This window comes from Armigeres subalbatus, chromosome 2 (assembly GCF_024139115.2).
Source record: "Armigeres subalbatus isolate Guangzhou_Male chromosome 2, GZ_Asu_2, whole genome shotgun sequence".
NCBI lineage: Eukaryota > Metazoa > Arthropoda > Insecta > Diptera > Culicidae > Armigeres > Armigeres subalbatus.
The window spans coordinates 392,781,098-392,795,870 of NC_085140.1; the positions used below are offsets into that span (position 1 = coordinate 392,781,098).

At 38.8% G+C, this 14,773-nt stretch overlaps 1 protein-coding gene across 2 annotated transcripts in view; it reads left to right on the forward strand.

Moving 5' to 3' along the window:
* The window catches only part of LOC134213205 (monocarboxylate transporter 2-like), a 265,394-nt gene that overhangs the window by 201,891 nt on the left and 48,730 nt on the right, over nt 1-14,773 (forward strand). For both annotated transcript variants that reach the window (XM_062691921.1, XM_062691920.1), the window contains one exon: nt 11,154-11,327. In XM_062691921.1, coding sequence (XP_062547905.1) covers nt 11,154-11,327 — 174 coding nt within the window. The remainder of the gene's footprint in view (nt 1-11,153; nt 11,328-14,773) is intronic.

Below are 14,773 nucleotides of genomic sequence, written 5' to 3' on the forward strand. Positions count from 1 at the left end.
TGGAAATTAGTATGGGAGAACGTATATTTTTGCATTTCTACTACTAGAGGTTTCAGTTCCTCGTTAACCAAGTGGCCAGTGTTTGTAAAAACTCAAAATCTCAAAACTCATGGACGATTCAAATCAAGCGTGAGTTGAAACGCACCCAACTCAGCACCTTAAAACTCATGGATGAGTTGAATCATCCATTTGAATCATCGTAGGTTTTCTTTTGTTCTCCTTTGTTGAAAACAATGAATTGTCGTTTGTCGCATATAATATTAGACACTCTTCCATGTATAAGCAATAAATTGCCTCCAAATTGATTTCAAATGCGTTTTTAAACCAAAATGATTTTTTGGCAAATGAGTGAAATGATGCGTTTCAGCATGAAAAATTCAAGCGTGATGCATTCCATTAAAATCGCAGACGATTTCGTTCGCACAGGAGGGCTCGTTGATTGAGATTTATGAGTGATTTTACCAACACTGCAAGTGGCACATTGCGTTAAAGTATAATTTAAAGGATACCGAAAGACTTTTCTGAAGAAGGCACGTTGTTGGAACGTCCACGAAAAAAGTTATAACGCTTCGAAGATTGAGTGTTCAAACCATATGCCAAAAATCGTTTATTCTGCCAGCACTGCCGAACTACGTGGACCAATAATTTAACTGAGTGTTATTTCAAAATAATTGATCTTATAGGGCCACCATAGGTCGTCCGGTAGTGCTGGCAGAAACATTGATTTCTTGCATATGGTTTGAACAATCAATTTTCGTTTTTTGTAGATCTTCCAGCTACGTACCTTCTTCGGCAAAGTCTTTCGGCATCTTCCAGACTATATGCCAACATATTGAGTCACGTGATTGATGATAAATTGAAGCCGCTAATAGCAAAAATGTGAAAAGTTCGTTTTCCCATACTAATATCCATGTGAATTCAAAACGCGATGCGGCATGCGATGTGGTAACCAATCGAGCCCATATTTTTCACAGTTGATTGGGGTCCCAAAACGACTCAGAAAAACTATGATCCCACTTGATCGGACGAAGTTTGCGTTTTTCCATACAACTGCGCCCCACTAGAACAGTGTTACGACATTCACAGATTTATCTTAATTTCAAAGATTTTTCGACATTTTTTTATCGAAGATATCTTTTAAAAAAGATCAAAGATTTTTGGAAACATCAAAGATTTTTCTAAAAATTTCTGAAGATTTTTTTTGTTTCACTATGCAGTTTCATTGTTCTAAATGAAGTTATTCTATGATGAAGTTATTCTTTCAGTATACTCTGAACACAATCTTCACAGTTGCGAAACCAACATATTAACCTGTTGAACTATCAAACCATCAAAACAACATATGTTTTCACTTGTCATAACATTCCACTAAAAAGCTCAAAATAATTTTCTTAACATATGTTTGTTAGTATTATGAAACAGAGCATTAGTGATTAATCATAGATTTAATCATGATTAATGAATAATGGGTTATTTAATCATTATTCATTAATCATAATCATACAAAAAATACGATTCAATCATTGATCACTAATCGTTAATCATAGATTTTTGCATTTATTCATTAATCACTAATCGTATTCATGATTATTTTGAGTTTATTCATTAATCATCAATTTTAATCATTGCATACATTGCTTTTATTCATTATTTTTAATTATTTAATCATAATTAATCATAATCAAGCAATTTTTATACCTTTAATAACATAATTTGGTAGAGAGGTTACTTGATTATTGATCACTATGCAAATCAATCAATTTTATTATTCATAGTCATTAATCATATCGATCGTTAATCATTAATCATACACATATTGTGTCAACATTTAATCACGATCGGTAATCGTTAATCATACTTCAATCGTTTTATTCTTTAATCATAATCGTAAATCATTGTCAAAAATTATTTTAATCGTTAATCATAATCATTAATCATTGTCAAAAATTAATAAATCATTAATCATAATCTTTAATCATAGAGTTGAATGGTTTAATCATAAGAAATTTAATCATTCATTGGAAGCTTTATTCATTAACGCTCTGTTATGAAATTATTACAATGATATTGAATATGGCAAATTGAAATGCGACTTATGAGTTTTGTTTATGAAATCGCTAACAAAAATACTACCATATACTTTTCAATAAACTACATAGCACCAAAATGCGCAGTTTGTGATAATTTGGAAATCAGATTTAAAAGCTTAGGTAGTTCACTCTGAATACTTACATGCATTCTTCAGATGAGTTGTTTAAATATGCAGATTTTCAAAATACCAAATAGCTATGACATGCGTGATTTTAAAGCAAATTGACTTGGTTTGAAGCTGTTTCCAATTAAGAAAAGTTGAGGGAGGGAAGATTACCCTACCAATCAGGGCATAAGTACTTCATGCTTGCATGCACAGCAAATATACAACAACATTGCAATTTAATACTAATGCTTGATTTTCATAATATTACTAAAAGTTATTGTTGTTCATGTATATTTGCACTTTGAAAGGATTCACTGATTTAATCCAAGATGTTTTATGCAGATCAAAGATTTTTAAGATTTTTTGGCCCAAAAACACAAATGGATTTAAAAAAATAGAACGATGGCGTCGGTAGCGGCAAACTATCGAGTGGCTATCGTCGGCATCAGCGTCACTGCAGTGAAATTTTCTTGTATGGTTCTGGGTCTGGTTTTGTTGCAGGACCAATAAATTGGTTCTTTTCAGGACCACCATTTTATGCAAGAGAAGGTTGTTGTGTGAAGAAAAATGTTTGAAGTTGGACGCCTTACAATGGCTGTCAGTGAAGCAAAGAATTGTGTACTTGACTATGGTGTTCATTTTTAAAGTAATAAACGGTTTACTGCCTCGATATTTGTGTGATCGAATTGAAAGAGGAAGTGATATTCATAGTTATAATACTAGACACGCGGATAATGTGAGAACACCCTATTTTCTGTATGGCGCTTCACAAAACTCTTTGTTTTTTAAAGGTATAAATGTTTTCAATTCGATGCCTTCACACATCAAACGTGCAGTCACGCTAACACAGTTTAAGAGACAATGTATTTCACACGTCAAAGCTGCCTTTTGAACAGCTACCCGGCAATTTTTACCCGTTAACACATGTATCTTGACGAAGTTTTAACAAGGGATGATTTTTATGGACCATTTTTATTTTTATTATTTATTGAGGCATTAATAAGCTATAACGTTCGCCTCGATGATGATGATGGATTTTAATTTATTGACGTAGTTTATTTTTGAACCTTTCTTTGTGTAGTCTACAAAAGTTTGAGCATCGCGCGCGGATTACAGATATGAATGATTTTGAATTTATTTAAAACTTGCATATTTCGAACTGTTGAATCATGCTCTTGAATTAGTAGTAAGCCTTCTGGTAGATTATTTTGTACTCGCGGTTGTTCCGAAACTTTTGTTATCGACGGAGCGGTTACACAAGTTTTGATGTTTGGTTGTCGAACCTAATGATCCATGTTCAGATACATGTGAGTTTTAGATTGCGATATTGGTTTGTGAAAAGAACGCGATGTTTGGCGGAGCTTTTGAAATCTGTGCGAGAGGTTTCACAAGTTTAGCTTTTGATGAGCTCCATGTATCACTACTGTTGATTACAAAAATTCTAGGTGTAGTTCTTTAGTTCATTTTACCAATTTATTTTTGCTGTACAGTATGGAATTTTTTTTTTGGATTTTATATCTGTATATACAATCGGATCGTTTGTTTGCAAAACCGATTACATTGATCTTATTTAATTATCTTAAAGATAACTCGTCCAGCTCAAACCTTTGTAGGGGTATGTGGCGGGACCATCATCATCATCATCATGAAGTGCAAACTAACCGCTTTGCGACGCCAGAAAGATTCCGTCCGTAGCAGAATCACGAACGCGCGTTGGAGGGAGATGCTACAAGTTTTTATTCGCATAAATGGCATCAGTGGCAGCCAAGTGAAAAATTTTCAAGTTTCTGATTTTGTATTGTTACTGTTCGTGACTGGGAAGGCGAAATGTTAAAAATCAATCGGTTATTTTAAGTTTCACAATCAGTACTGCAAAAGGTCGTGATCGTCATAAGGCAGAAAGCAAAGCGCCTTTTTCTATCTCAGGTGACCAAATAAAAGTATCGGCGACCAAATAAAAGTATCATGAAATTCTATGTTAAATTTCGCATATAAAGTAGTCATGAAAGGATGTTCTGCTTTGTTTAAAAATTTAAATTTCTAACTTATTTTAATAGATTTATGCAAAGAATAACGACAAGTCGATAAATAAATCATATTCATTCTATCCAACGAATTGAAAGGGATGATAAACAATGTGAGTAACACAAAAACAAAGCAGATATTGCACACTTTCATGCCCTATCACGGAATAATTATTTTTTTAGATTTTTGTAGCATATGCCTTTCATCCTTCGCGTTTCTATAGAGATTGAAAAGGACAGGTATGTAAGCATCGCGTGACATCTCTTATTGAAAATGAGAAATTGGGTTGTTTAGGGGTATATATATTTTTACATATTCTGAATCTGCTTAAAAAACTGAGCCTAACCCCAATTTTTCAGAATTTTTGGAGCCCCGGAACTATTTTTAATTTCCATTTTAAATTTATATGGGACTAAAAATTTGTTCTTATGCTGCATGGGCCAACTGTCATTCTATGAATGTTAGTGTCATTCTATCTATATAAATGGCTTATTGTTTGCTGTATAAGAATGTAAATAAAAGGATTACAAACAAAATAAAAATATGTTGGAGATCAGCAAAGCATGCTCTTTATGTTAAACAACGGAAAACCTAATATTTTTCCTTGCTAAACAACTCAATTGCAGTACTGATCACATTTTTTTGGAAGCCAAGGTTTTGTCTTAACGAATTTTGTTTAAAGTGCAAATCATAGTCGCTTGGCGACAGCAGAAAGTTGCCGTCGGCAGTAGAATCATGAGTGCGCGTCAGTAGTAGAAGCTGCAAAAATGTATTCGCATGGATGAAACAAACCTGAAACAAGTAACAGACTATCTACTAAATTTATAAGGTTAAAAGACTATTATTCTTCCATTTACTTGCACTATTCACTGGAAGTAAATGGAAGAATAATAGTCTTTTAACCTTGTAGCATTTCCCCTAAGACGCTCTAAAATAATTAATCATACTAAATTTATAATCTTGAGGGGAAATTCCCCTTGACTTGGTGACACTGGTGAGTGTTACGGTTACACAATATTTGCACTCATACCGATCAACAAAGAGGCAGTACTAATGGGGCTCCTTTATTAATTATAAGAAAACTGCTTTCCTGCTACTATACTCAAATTCGTTCATTTTTTATTTTGTTAGTTGCATTATTTTCAACATTTCAAGTTGGTGACCGCTTGGCCCCTTCAATAGCAATGGTTGCAATTGAAATGTAATTCATAAAGTTTATCTAATGTATCAGAATAGCCAAAACAATAATACTTTAGTTAACACTAAAATCAAAACTATAAAAAACTACAATGCGTATTGTGTTACAATAATGTCCTTACGTTGTCCAACGTCTACCTTGCGGTCGTGTCTTATACACAACCCTTCTAATTTTTTTTATCTATCTAACGCACTTTCAGACTTAGTTTTTCACCTCCATAGGGGAAGGTGGGTAGACTTGATCCCCGGGGAGACTTGATCACCCCCTGTTTTATCGAGAACTAAAGTAGTTTTGTTCTAGCGTATTTTTTAGTATAGATCCTCTAGACAAATGACCTTTATGTTATTATTATTATTTAATCAGACTAAGGCCGAAGTGGCCTGTGCGGTATATAAGAGTCTTCTCCATTCGGCTCGGTCCATGGCTACACGTCGCCAACCACGCAGTCTACGGAGGGTCCGCAAGTCATCTTCCACCTGATCGATCCACCTTGCCCGCTGCGCACCTCGCCTTCTTGTGCCCGTCGGATCGTTGTTGAGAACCATTTTCACCGGGTTACTGTCCGACATTCTGGCTACGTGCCCGGCCCATCGCAGTCGTCCGATTTTCGCGGTGTGAACGATGGATGGTTCTCCCAACAGCTGATGCAATTCGTGGTTCATTCGCCTCCTCCACGTACCGTCCGCCATCTGCACCCCACCATAGATGGTACGCAGCACTTTCCTTTCGAAAACTCCAAGTGCGCGTTGGTCCTCCACGAGCATCGTCCAGGTCTCGTGTCCGTAGAGGACTACCGGTCTAATTAGCGTTTTGTAGATTGTCAGTTTGGTACGGCGGCGAACTCTATTCGATCGGAGCGTCTTGCGGAGTCCAAAGTACGTACGATTTCCAGCCACTATGCGTCTCCGAATTTCTCTACTGGTGTCATTTTCGGCAGTCACCAGTGAGCCCAAGTACACAAATTCTTCTACCACCTCGATTTCGTCACCACCGATGAAAACTCGCGGTGGGTGGCTCACATTGTCTTCTCTTGAACCTCTTCCTATCATGTACTTCGTCTTCGACGTGTTGATGACTAGTCCGATCCGCTTAGCTTCCCTCTTCAGTCTGATGTAGGCTTCCTCCATCTTCTCAAAGTTACGTGCCATAATATCTATGTCGTCGGCGAAACCAAATAGCTGGACGGACTTATTGAAAATTGTACCACTCGTGTTAATCCCTGCTCTTCGTATTACCAAAGTATTCCAAAGCGATGTTGAATAGCAAACACGAAAGACCATCACCTTGCCGTAACCCTCTGCGGGTTTCGAAGGGACTCGAGAATGCCCCTGAAACTCGAACTACGCACATCACTCGATCCATCGTCGCTTTGATCAACCGTGTCAGTTTATCCGGGAAACCGTGTTCGTGCATTAGCTGCCATAGCTGGTCCCGATCGATTGTATCATATGCGGCTTTGAAGTCGATGAATAGATGATGTGTGGGCACGTTGTATTCGCGGCATTTCTGCAGTACTTGGCGAATGGCGAACACCTGGTCCGTGGTGGAGCGTTCGCCCATAAAACCCGCCTGGTACTGCCCCACGAACTCCCTTGCAGTTGGTGCTAGTCGACGGCATAAAATTTGGGAGAGTACCTTGTAGGCGGCGTTCAGCAATGTGATTGCGCGGTAGTTGCTACAATCCAGCTTATCGCCCTTTTCGTAGATGGGACACACGACACCTTCCATCCACTCCTGCGGTAAAACTTCCTCCTCCCAAATCTTGGTAATGACCCAGTGCAGCGCTCTAGCCAGTGCCTCACCACCGTGTTTAAAAAGCTCTCCTGGTAGTTGGTCAACCCCAGGGGCTTTGTTGTTCTTCAGCCGGCCAATCTCCTCCTGGATTTCCTGGAGATCCGGAGCCGGTAGAATTATGTCCTGCGCGCGTTCTTCCAGGTCCATCACCATACCGCCATCTTCGTCTGCCACATCGCCATTCAGGTGTTCTTCGTAGTGCTGCCGCCACCTTTGGATCACCTCACGCTCGTTCGTAAGGAGGTTCCCGTTTATGTCCTTACACATATCAGACTGTGGCACGTGGCCCTTACGTGAACGGTTTAACTTCTCATAGAACTATCGTGTGTTATTAGCGCGGTACAGTTGCTCCGTTTCTTCACGGTCTCGATCTTCCTGCTGGCGCTTCTTCCTCCGGAAAATCGAGTTTTGTCTGTTCCGCGCCTGTTTATATCGTGCCTCGTTCGCCCTCGTGCGGTGTTGCAGCAATCTCGCCCATGCTGCATTCTTCTCTTCCACTAACTGCTCACATTCGCCGTCATACCAGTCGTTTCTCTGATCCGGGGCACCGTGCCAAGTGCAGCGGTTGCGGTGCTACCAATGGCGGATCGAATATCTCTCCAGCCATCTTCAAGAGACGCTGCGCATAGCTGCTCTTCCGTTGGAAGTGCCACTTCCAGCTGCTGCGCGTATTCTTGGGCTAGTCTACCGTCTTGTAGCCGCCCAATGTTAAGCCGCGGCGTCCGACTTCGACGCGTGTTGTACACCGTCGAGAGTTTTGAGCGCAGGCATACTGCAACGAGGTAGTGGTCGGATTCAATATTCGCACTGCGGTAAGTGCGGACGTTCGTGATGTCGGAGAAGAATTTACCGTCGATTAGAACGTGGTCGATTTGGTTTTCCGTTTCTTGGTTAGGTGATCTCCATGTGGCCTTGTGGATATTTTTGCGGGGAAAGAAGGTGCTTCGGACTACCATTCCGCGGGAGGCTGCGAAGTTTATGCATCGTTGGCCGTTGTCATTCGATACGGTGTGCAGACTATCCGGTCCGATGACCGGTCTATACATTTCCTCCCTTCCTACCTGTGCGTTCATGTCACCGATGACGATTTTAACGTCCCGCAGTGGGCATCCATCGTATGTCTGCTCCAGCTGTGCGTAGAACGCTTCTTTCTCGTCGTCGGGTCTCCCTTCGTGTGGGCAGTGCACGTTGATGATGCTATAGTTGAAGAAACGGCCTTTAATCCTCAGCTTGCATCCTTGCGTTGATTGGCTGCCACCCAATCACGCGTTGGCGCATCTTACCCAGCACTATGAAGCCGGTTCCCAGCTCGTTGGTGGTGCCACAGCTTTGGTAGAAGGTAGCCGCTCGATGTCCGCTTTTCCACACTTTCTGTCCTGTCCAGCAAATCTCCTGCAGCGCCACGACGTCGAAGTTGCGGGGATGTAATTCATCGTAGATCATCCTGTCGCAACCTGCGAAACCTAGCGACTTGCAATTCCATGTTCCAAGCTTCCAATCGTGATCCTGTATTCGTCGCCTAGGTCTTTGCCGATTATATCGAGTCGCATTATCTCTTATATTGTTCGTAATGATTGGTTTTCTAGGCGGCTTATTGGGCCAGCGCAAACCTCCTGTCTCGTCGGAGGGCCGTCGTGTCAGGGCTGTTTAGCGTCCCACCTAACACCAGGACTTGGGCTTGTGCGCTTTGAGCGGCACACGGTCGCTTTGGTAGGGCCTACTTGCGGATACATGCAGCTTTTTATAGAGGTTTAACAGGGCCCACTGTCAAACCCCACCACATCCTAGGCAAGCCCCACAACTCGCAGATGGCCTGGGGAGGGATCGTCAAGCCCTTGGACATAGTCCCTGCTGACCTTTATGTAGCGAGTTATTTTTTGGATTGACAATCTTATTTATTCTGCAAGGCGGTTTGTATGTTTTGACCTTCCTAAAGATTTTTTCATTGGCCACGTAAAATTTGAATAACTTTTCATAACAATGACCAAATGCTTTTGTTTTTTCACAGCACAAAGCTATAAATGTGCTTATTGATTTGTACTAATGAAAATATCAACATTTCATCAAAGTTTTGAGATATTTGGATTTGAAGTTATTGCCTCAATATGGGGACATTTGATCCCCCATTAGTCACCCATACAAAAATTTGGCGAAAAAATTCAAAAAAATATAAATCTGTTCTCAGGTTTCTAATTTTTTGTAGATTTGACAGATTTGATGAAGGGTTGGCAGGAAAAATTATTTATTGCTTAGATATTATAGAAAGGGGATCAAATCTCCCCAAATTTTAAAATTGAATGTGTTGTCGAATTCAATAACAAAAATCGTTCATGTATACGCACAGCAATTCGAAAATTGCGCATATTTTGAAGGAAAAATATTTAAAAAATCTGAGGGCACCTTTCTAATTTCATCAAAGCAAGTTCTTGGAGAGGGATCAATTTCCCCCGAATATTTTAAAAGTAGATTTTTGACAGCACTCTAAAAAATCGATTGTGTATTAATAACAACAATAATTTAAGTACTGTCATACATCAGTAAAGTCAAATACTATATTTCTTAGAGAGTCTGTGTGGAAATCGCGTATGTTTATTTATTTTTGGCTGTGATACATCGGAAATCAGAAAAGGGGATCAAGTCTACCCAGTCTCCCCTAATATGAATATGATTTAATACCTACCCAAAATACATTTTGTGCCGAGGGTGTTATGGGTCTTCTCTCCCTTAGAATGTGCTAACTTCGTGTGCCAACTTGAAAGATCTCCATTCTAAGCCACCCTAGCCCACTGCCACACAATAATACTTTCTACTTTCTCGTATTCTGCACAACGTTCTTTCAAGTCGTCCGGTAGTTCGGATAGCAGATCAAATACTCGAATGTTCTGTACGTTGCTGCCTGCAACCACCATCTTCACTTCCACGGAATTCCCACTAGAATAGTGGAACTTGCGGGACTCCTTGTTCCTGACCACCAAATTTTTCACAGCATCTAATGAAACCAATTAAACAAATAGCGATCTATCCAATGCTGTCCTGTGCGCATTTGAAATTTTCTGGTCTGAGCCAAAACACTTTCACTTCTAGCAGGATCAATATTCAGAAACACTAGTTCATGGTGATCACACTATTCGTTTGTGTATTGCTAGTAGTTAGAAGAATTCAAAAATTTCTGTTCTTGTATCTATTTTTCTATTTCCCTTTCCGCCAGTCTTTAAATTCACACCACGCCTCACACCACGGGAAAATTTTGCGCCGAATTTTGGGCCCATATCCATGCCCAATTCCCGAAAACATCATATAGGGGAACTGCTCCTTGAATTCATACCATGCACCCAAATCAATACCATTCGAAAACAAAGAATTTGTGCGCTTATTGTTTTATTTCTCATTTTTGTGATTTTTTTCAGCAGTGAGCACGCCGGAAAACAACAAAACACGACACAAATTGAGCCTAAATTGTCTGTTTTGCGAATGTTATTGATATAGGAGCATGTTATTAATAATGGAACAGATACCCTATGTAAAAATACATGGGGAAAAATTCGCGGACCAAATTCCCGAGGTGCGAGCCTGCATTGAACCGGACAAATAATGGAAGCTCTAACCGCACGATAAGAGATTTTCGATGATCAACGTCAAATTTATTGGGGATTTAAATGTAAAGTTGAGTTTATTGTTTACTGCAACCGATATTCAATACCTAACAGCATTCTCCAAGCTCTTGAATAAAGATGTAATAAAATATACTGATCCTGCTGAGTATTTGAGATACCATATAAGTCTTATAGTCAATTCCAATACATTGTAGATAGATTATTTCTCTTCATCATGTCACACAACATTCCTGAAGCAATTTCTCCCCCATCTGAAAATTGATTAAAACTTCTTTTCCCATTTATTTTCCTTTCATTTCATCTGCCTTCAATAACTCGTGTATAGGATGGCTAGGAGCAGCCAGTTGGGCGATGTCACTTTTTGCAGCAACCATTGTGGTGGCATTATGCCGTCGGAAGTCAACACGCTTGACGGCCGTTCTCGGTGGGCTGGTGTGTGCGCTGGGCATACTGTTCACCTCGTTTGCCACCCAGATGCACCAGGTGGCGTTCAGTTATGGTAAGTTGACGTTTGTGTGAAAACAATTTCTGGATGGTAGGTTATAAATGGTGTATAAACAGGACAACAAATAGCACTAACCAATTTTGTTCAGACGATTTCAGACTTTGGGACCTCGGAATAATAACAAGGAAGAGGCTCCATTGAGGGAGCGTGTCTTTCAAAGAGTTATGATAAAAGTAAGAAGTTGGTTTCCTACCAGAGCACAATTTACGCTTTTCAAGTGAGAGCCAACAGATGAAGGAACAATAAATTGATGTCAGATGCACAACATGTGCACGAAGCCTAAAGTAAGTGAGGCTAGGGTTAAGGCTGGCATTTCCGTCTTTTCGTCATAGTCTTGAAAACCAATAAAAGAGGCACTTTTTTTCAAACTTATCCATACCAAATCATAAGCTCAGGAAAAACGTCTTGCTGTAGGGAAGCTCTAGCAAACAGACGTTGCTTTCATTGGTTTTAGGCCCTACGACAATGGATGCAAATACCTGCCGTGTCCCTACTCGCTCTGGTTTCTGGATCCGTAATTATACTCAATTCAACCCACTTATCATTCAATTGGCATCGTATAACAAGGTCTTACAGTTTTTCAATTTGTGTTATGGTTTTTTTCTGGGGTATTAGACAGGTTTCCTCTGAATATCGCATTCCATGGCAGACTGAAGCAAACCTAGTGAAATGACCTTTTTGTAACCTCAGAATTGCTTTCCCTCTCACCATTCAAGTATCTCAGGCAACAGAGTCGACTGGTGCTTTCATATAATTGATTGATTCAATAAGTTTCTTTCAACCACTTTTCAGTTTGCTATCGTATCGCCATTGAACATCATTGGTATCAGTAATTCGAACGAATATAGCAATATTCCACACAGTTAACTTTAATAAAAAAAAATCAATTATTAACAGCTTAATGATTAGCATTTAAAATCTGTTGCATTTTCATGAATCATGTAAAATATACGTATTTATTTAAAGAATTCACTATTTAGTGAAGACGAATATCCTCAGTTAAATCGATTGGGGAGGATCCATTAACTACGTAACGCAAAAATTGACCATTTTTAACCTCATCCCCTCTATGTCACATTTTGTATGAAGCATCTGAAAATTTTGTATGGATCGTCTCTCTTCGGGTAACCCCCCTTCCCCTTCAAGCGTTACGCAATTTATGGATGTTTCCTAGATGAAAATAGAGATAAAAGAATAATTGTATGTAAAAAGATAATTCAACCTTCAGTAAGAGCACATAAAACATGAATCTATTACCGCATACTAGGTGAATTACTGTGCTCTCACCATCGCGATGAAGTTTCACCGTATGAAGCACAAAGAAACTAGGAAAATGCTAAGGGTAATAGGATTATGGCTTTATTGTTCAATATTTCGAAATATGGTTATTGAAATTGCGAATGAACACCGGCTAGACGGCAGACATAAGCATATAAAAAATGCGGAGGATAAAAGGAAATACAAGGAAGCTACAATCCATGGCTTTTAGTCATCGTTGGTGAAGTTATCCTGCTTCTGAGGAAATAAAAAAAATGTCCTCATTCACTTCAAGAAAGAGCACAAAGTTTTTCCTACCAAGATGGTGACTTGTGCCATGGAAGCGGCCTGTTGACATGTTACCAGTTACGAAGTATGATTCCAGCATCTTTGAAGAATGTATTTTTTATACGTAGATGATTTTGTTTGATGATAATAATTCTCTTCAATGTAGTCATCGTACATGTAAGCTGCTTAGAAAGGATCCATAAATATCGTAGTACATAAGTAAACTGTATATGAAGCATTTGCTGTGGGATTATTATGAATATTTTATTCGAGCGAAGGTTAACAAAGAGCATGAAGATATCTCTGTTCTTCAATAAAATTGACAATCTGATCAGTCACTACCCACAGAAAAAAAAAACGGAAATCCATCTTGTTCCATTGACAAAGACTGGGAATATGGTTCTATCACCAAGTTGATCTCTCTTGGGATACACTCATTCAATTATGTATCTTTAAATTAAACGAGTTGGAGCCCTGCGTAACCGAATGAAAAACCAATAAAACTTTCATGGCAGCTGGAAGCAAATGCAATAAATCCCTATAATCTACACAGAGCCAAATTTATGGTTCTGAAAATTCCCCACTCGTAAACGCAGCCACAGATGTCCGGTCTTCTTAAAACATAACAACTCTTATGGGCAGCACAGCCCGCTGACTGTTTATCAAATGCCTACATATATGGCACATCCTAGCATAGCTTTGCCGAGTAGTGCGTGCGACAAACCACAACTAGACAATTTAATCCATAGATAACGTTAGCCGGCAGTAGAACAATGATGAAAGAGGGGCTTAAAACAAAGGTAATAGAATTATGTTTCTGACACATCAATTATTACTCTGCAAGGTTCAATATCAAGCTTATGAGCTCATCGTAATAAAATAGATTTCGAAGCACTCCTTGTCGAGTTAGATATTTATTAGTTAATTATACATCGAATTGCAAAAGGATGTTTTTCCTTATAAACTATTCCAGATCACGTGCAAATATAAAACGTCAGCATTTAAAAATAGAGTTTATGGACAATCACGGCAAACTAGAAAATTTGCTCGCGTTTTTTATGGTACAAATGTCAACTGATAAACGGAAGCATATCTGAAAATCATTTTTGGTGCATGATTTTCATTTTCGCTGTTGCAGTCGCTTTCTTTTGAAAGTTTCGAAATTAGGTTCAAATGCGATTTATCTTAGGTGATTAACTAAATAATAGCTTTATGTTATTTCTCTAGAATAAAAACTAACAACCTAGTGACCTTTCAAGCGAACTTCAGAATAACATCATAGAGTACAAAAAATAGATCTGGCTCAGCGGGCATCTAGAAGTGAGAAAGCAGTGTCCATTAAAATTATTTTCATGCGACCATCAAAACGAATTCCTTGGGATTATTGTGTTTTCTCATTCGATTATCCATTGCACAATGGTCCGATTCAGTTATTTAGCAGGAAAAAACTATTTTCCTCCGTTTTCGTTCTATTTAGACACTTGGTGTCTTCAGTGAAGTTATTTATAATAAAATATTGCTTCTTCGGACAAAAAGTTCAATAGGGTGGTCCTTATCGTTTCTCAAAACTGAAATTAAACTTTTTTATTCCGGGTTTTTTGTGGATGACCTCTTCAGCAAACTTGCAGTAAACATTATTTGATGCAACTTTGCCGAAGACACCTTGTGTCTAGCACATAAATGAAATTTTCGATTTTAACCTAGGGTGGCTCCAAAAAAATTAGTTTTTCTATTCTAACTTTTTTGTTTTGAGTTTTACGAGAATGCGGTCTTCAGAAGAAATGAAGAGCAAGTGATGGTGCATATTTTTGCTGAACACATCATGTTTATAAGTCTTACCATTTAAAAGTTATATGCAATTTATACCAAAAAACTATGCAATCTCAAAATGCCTA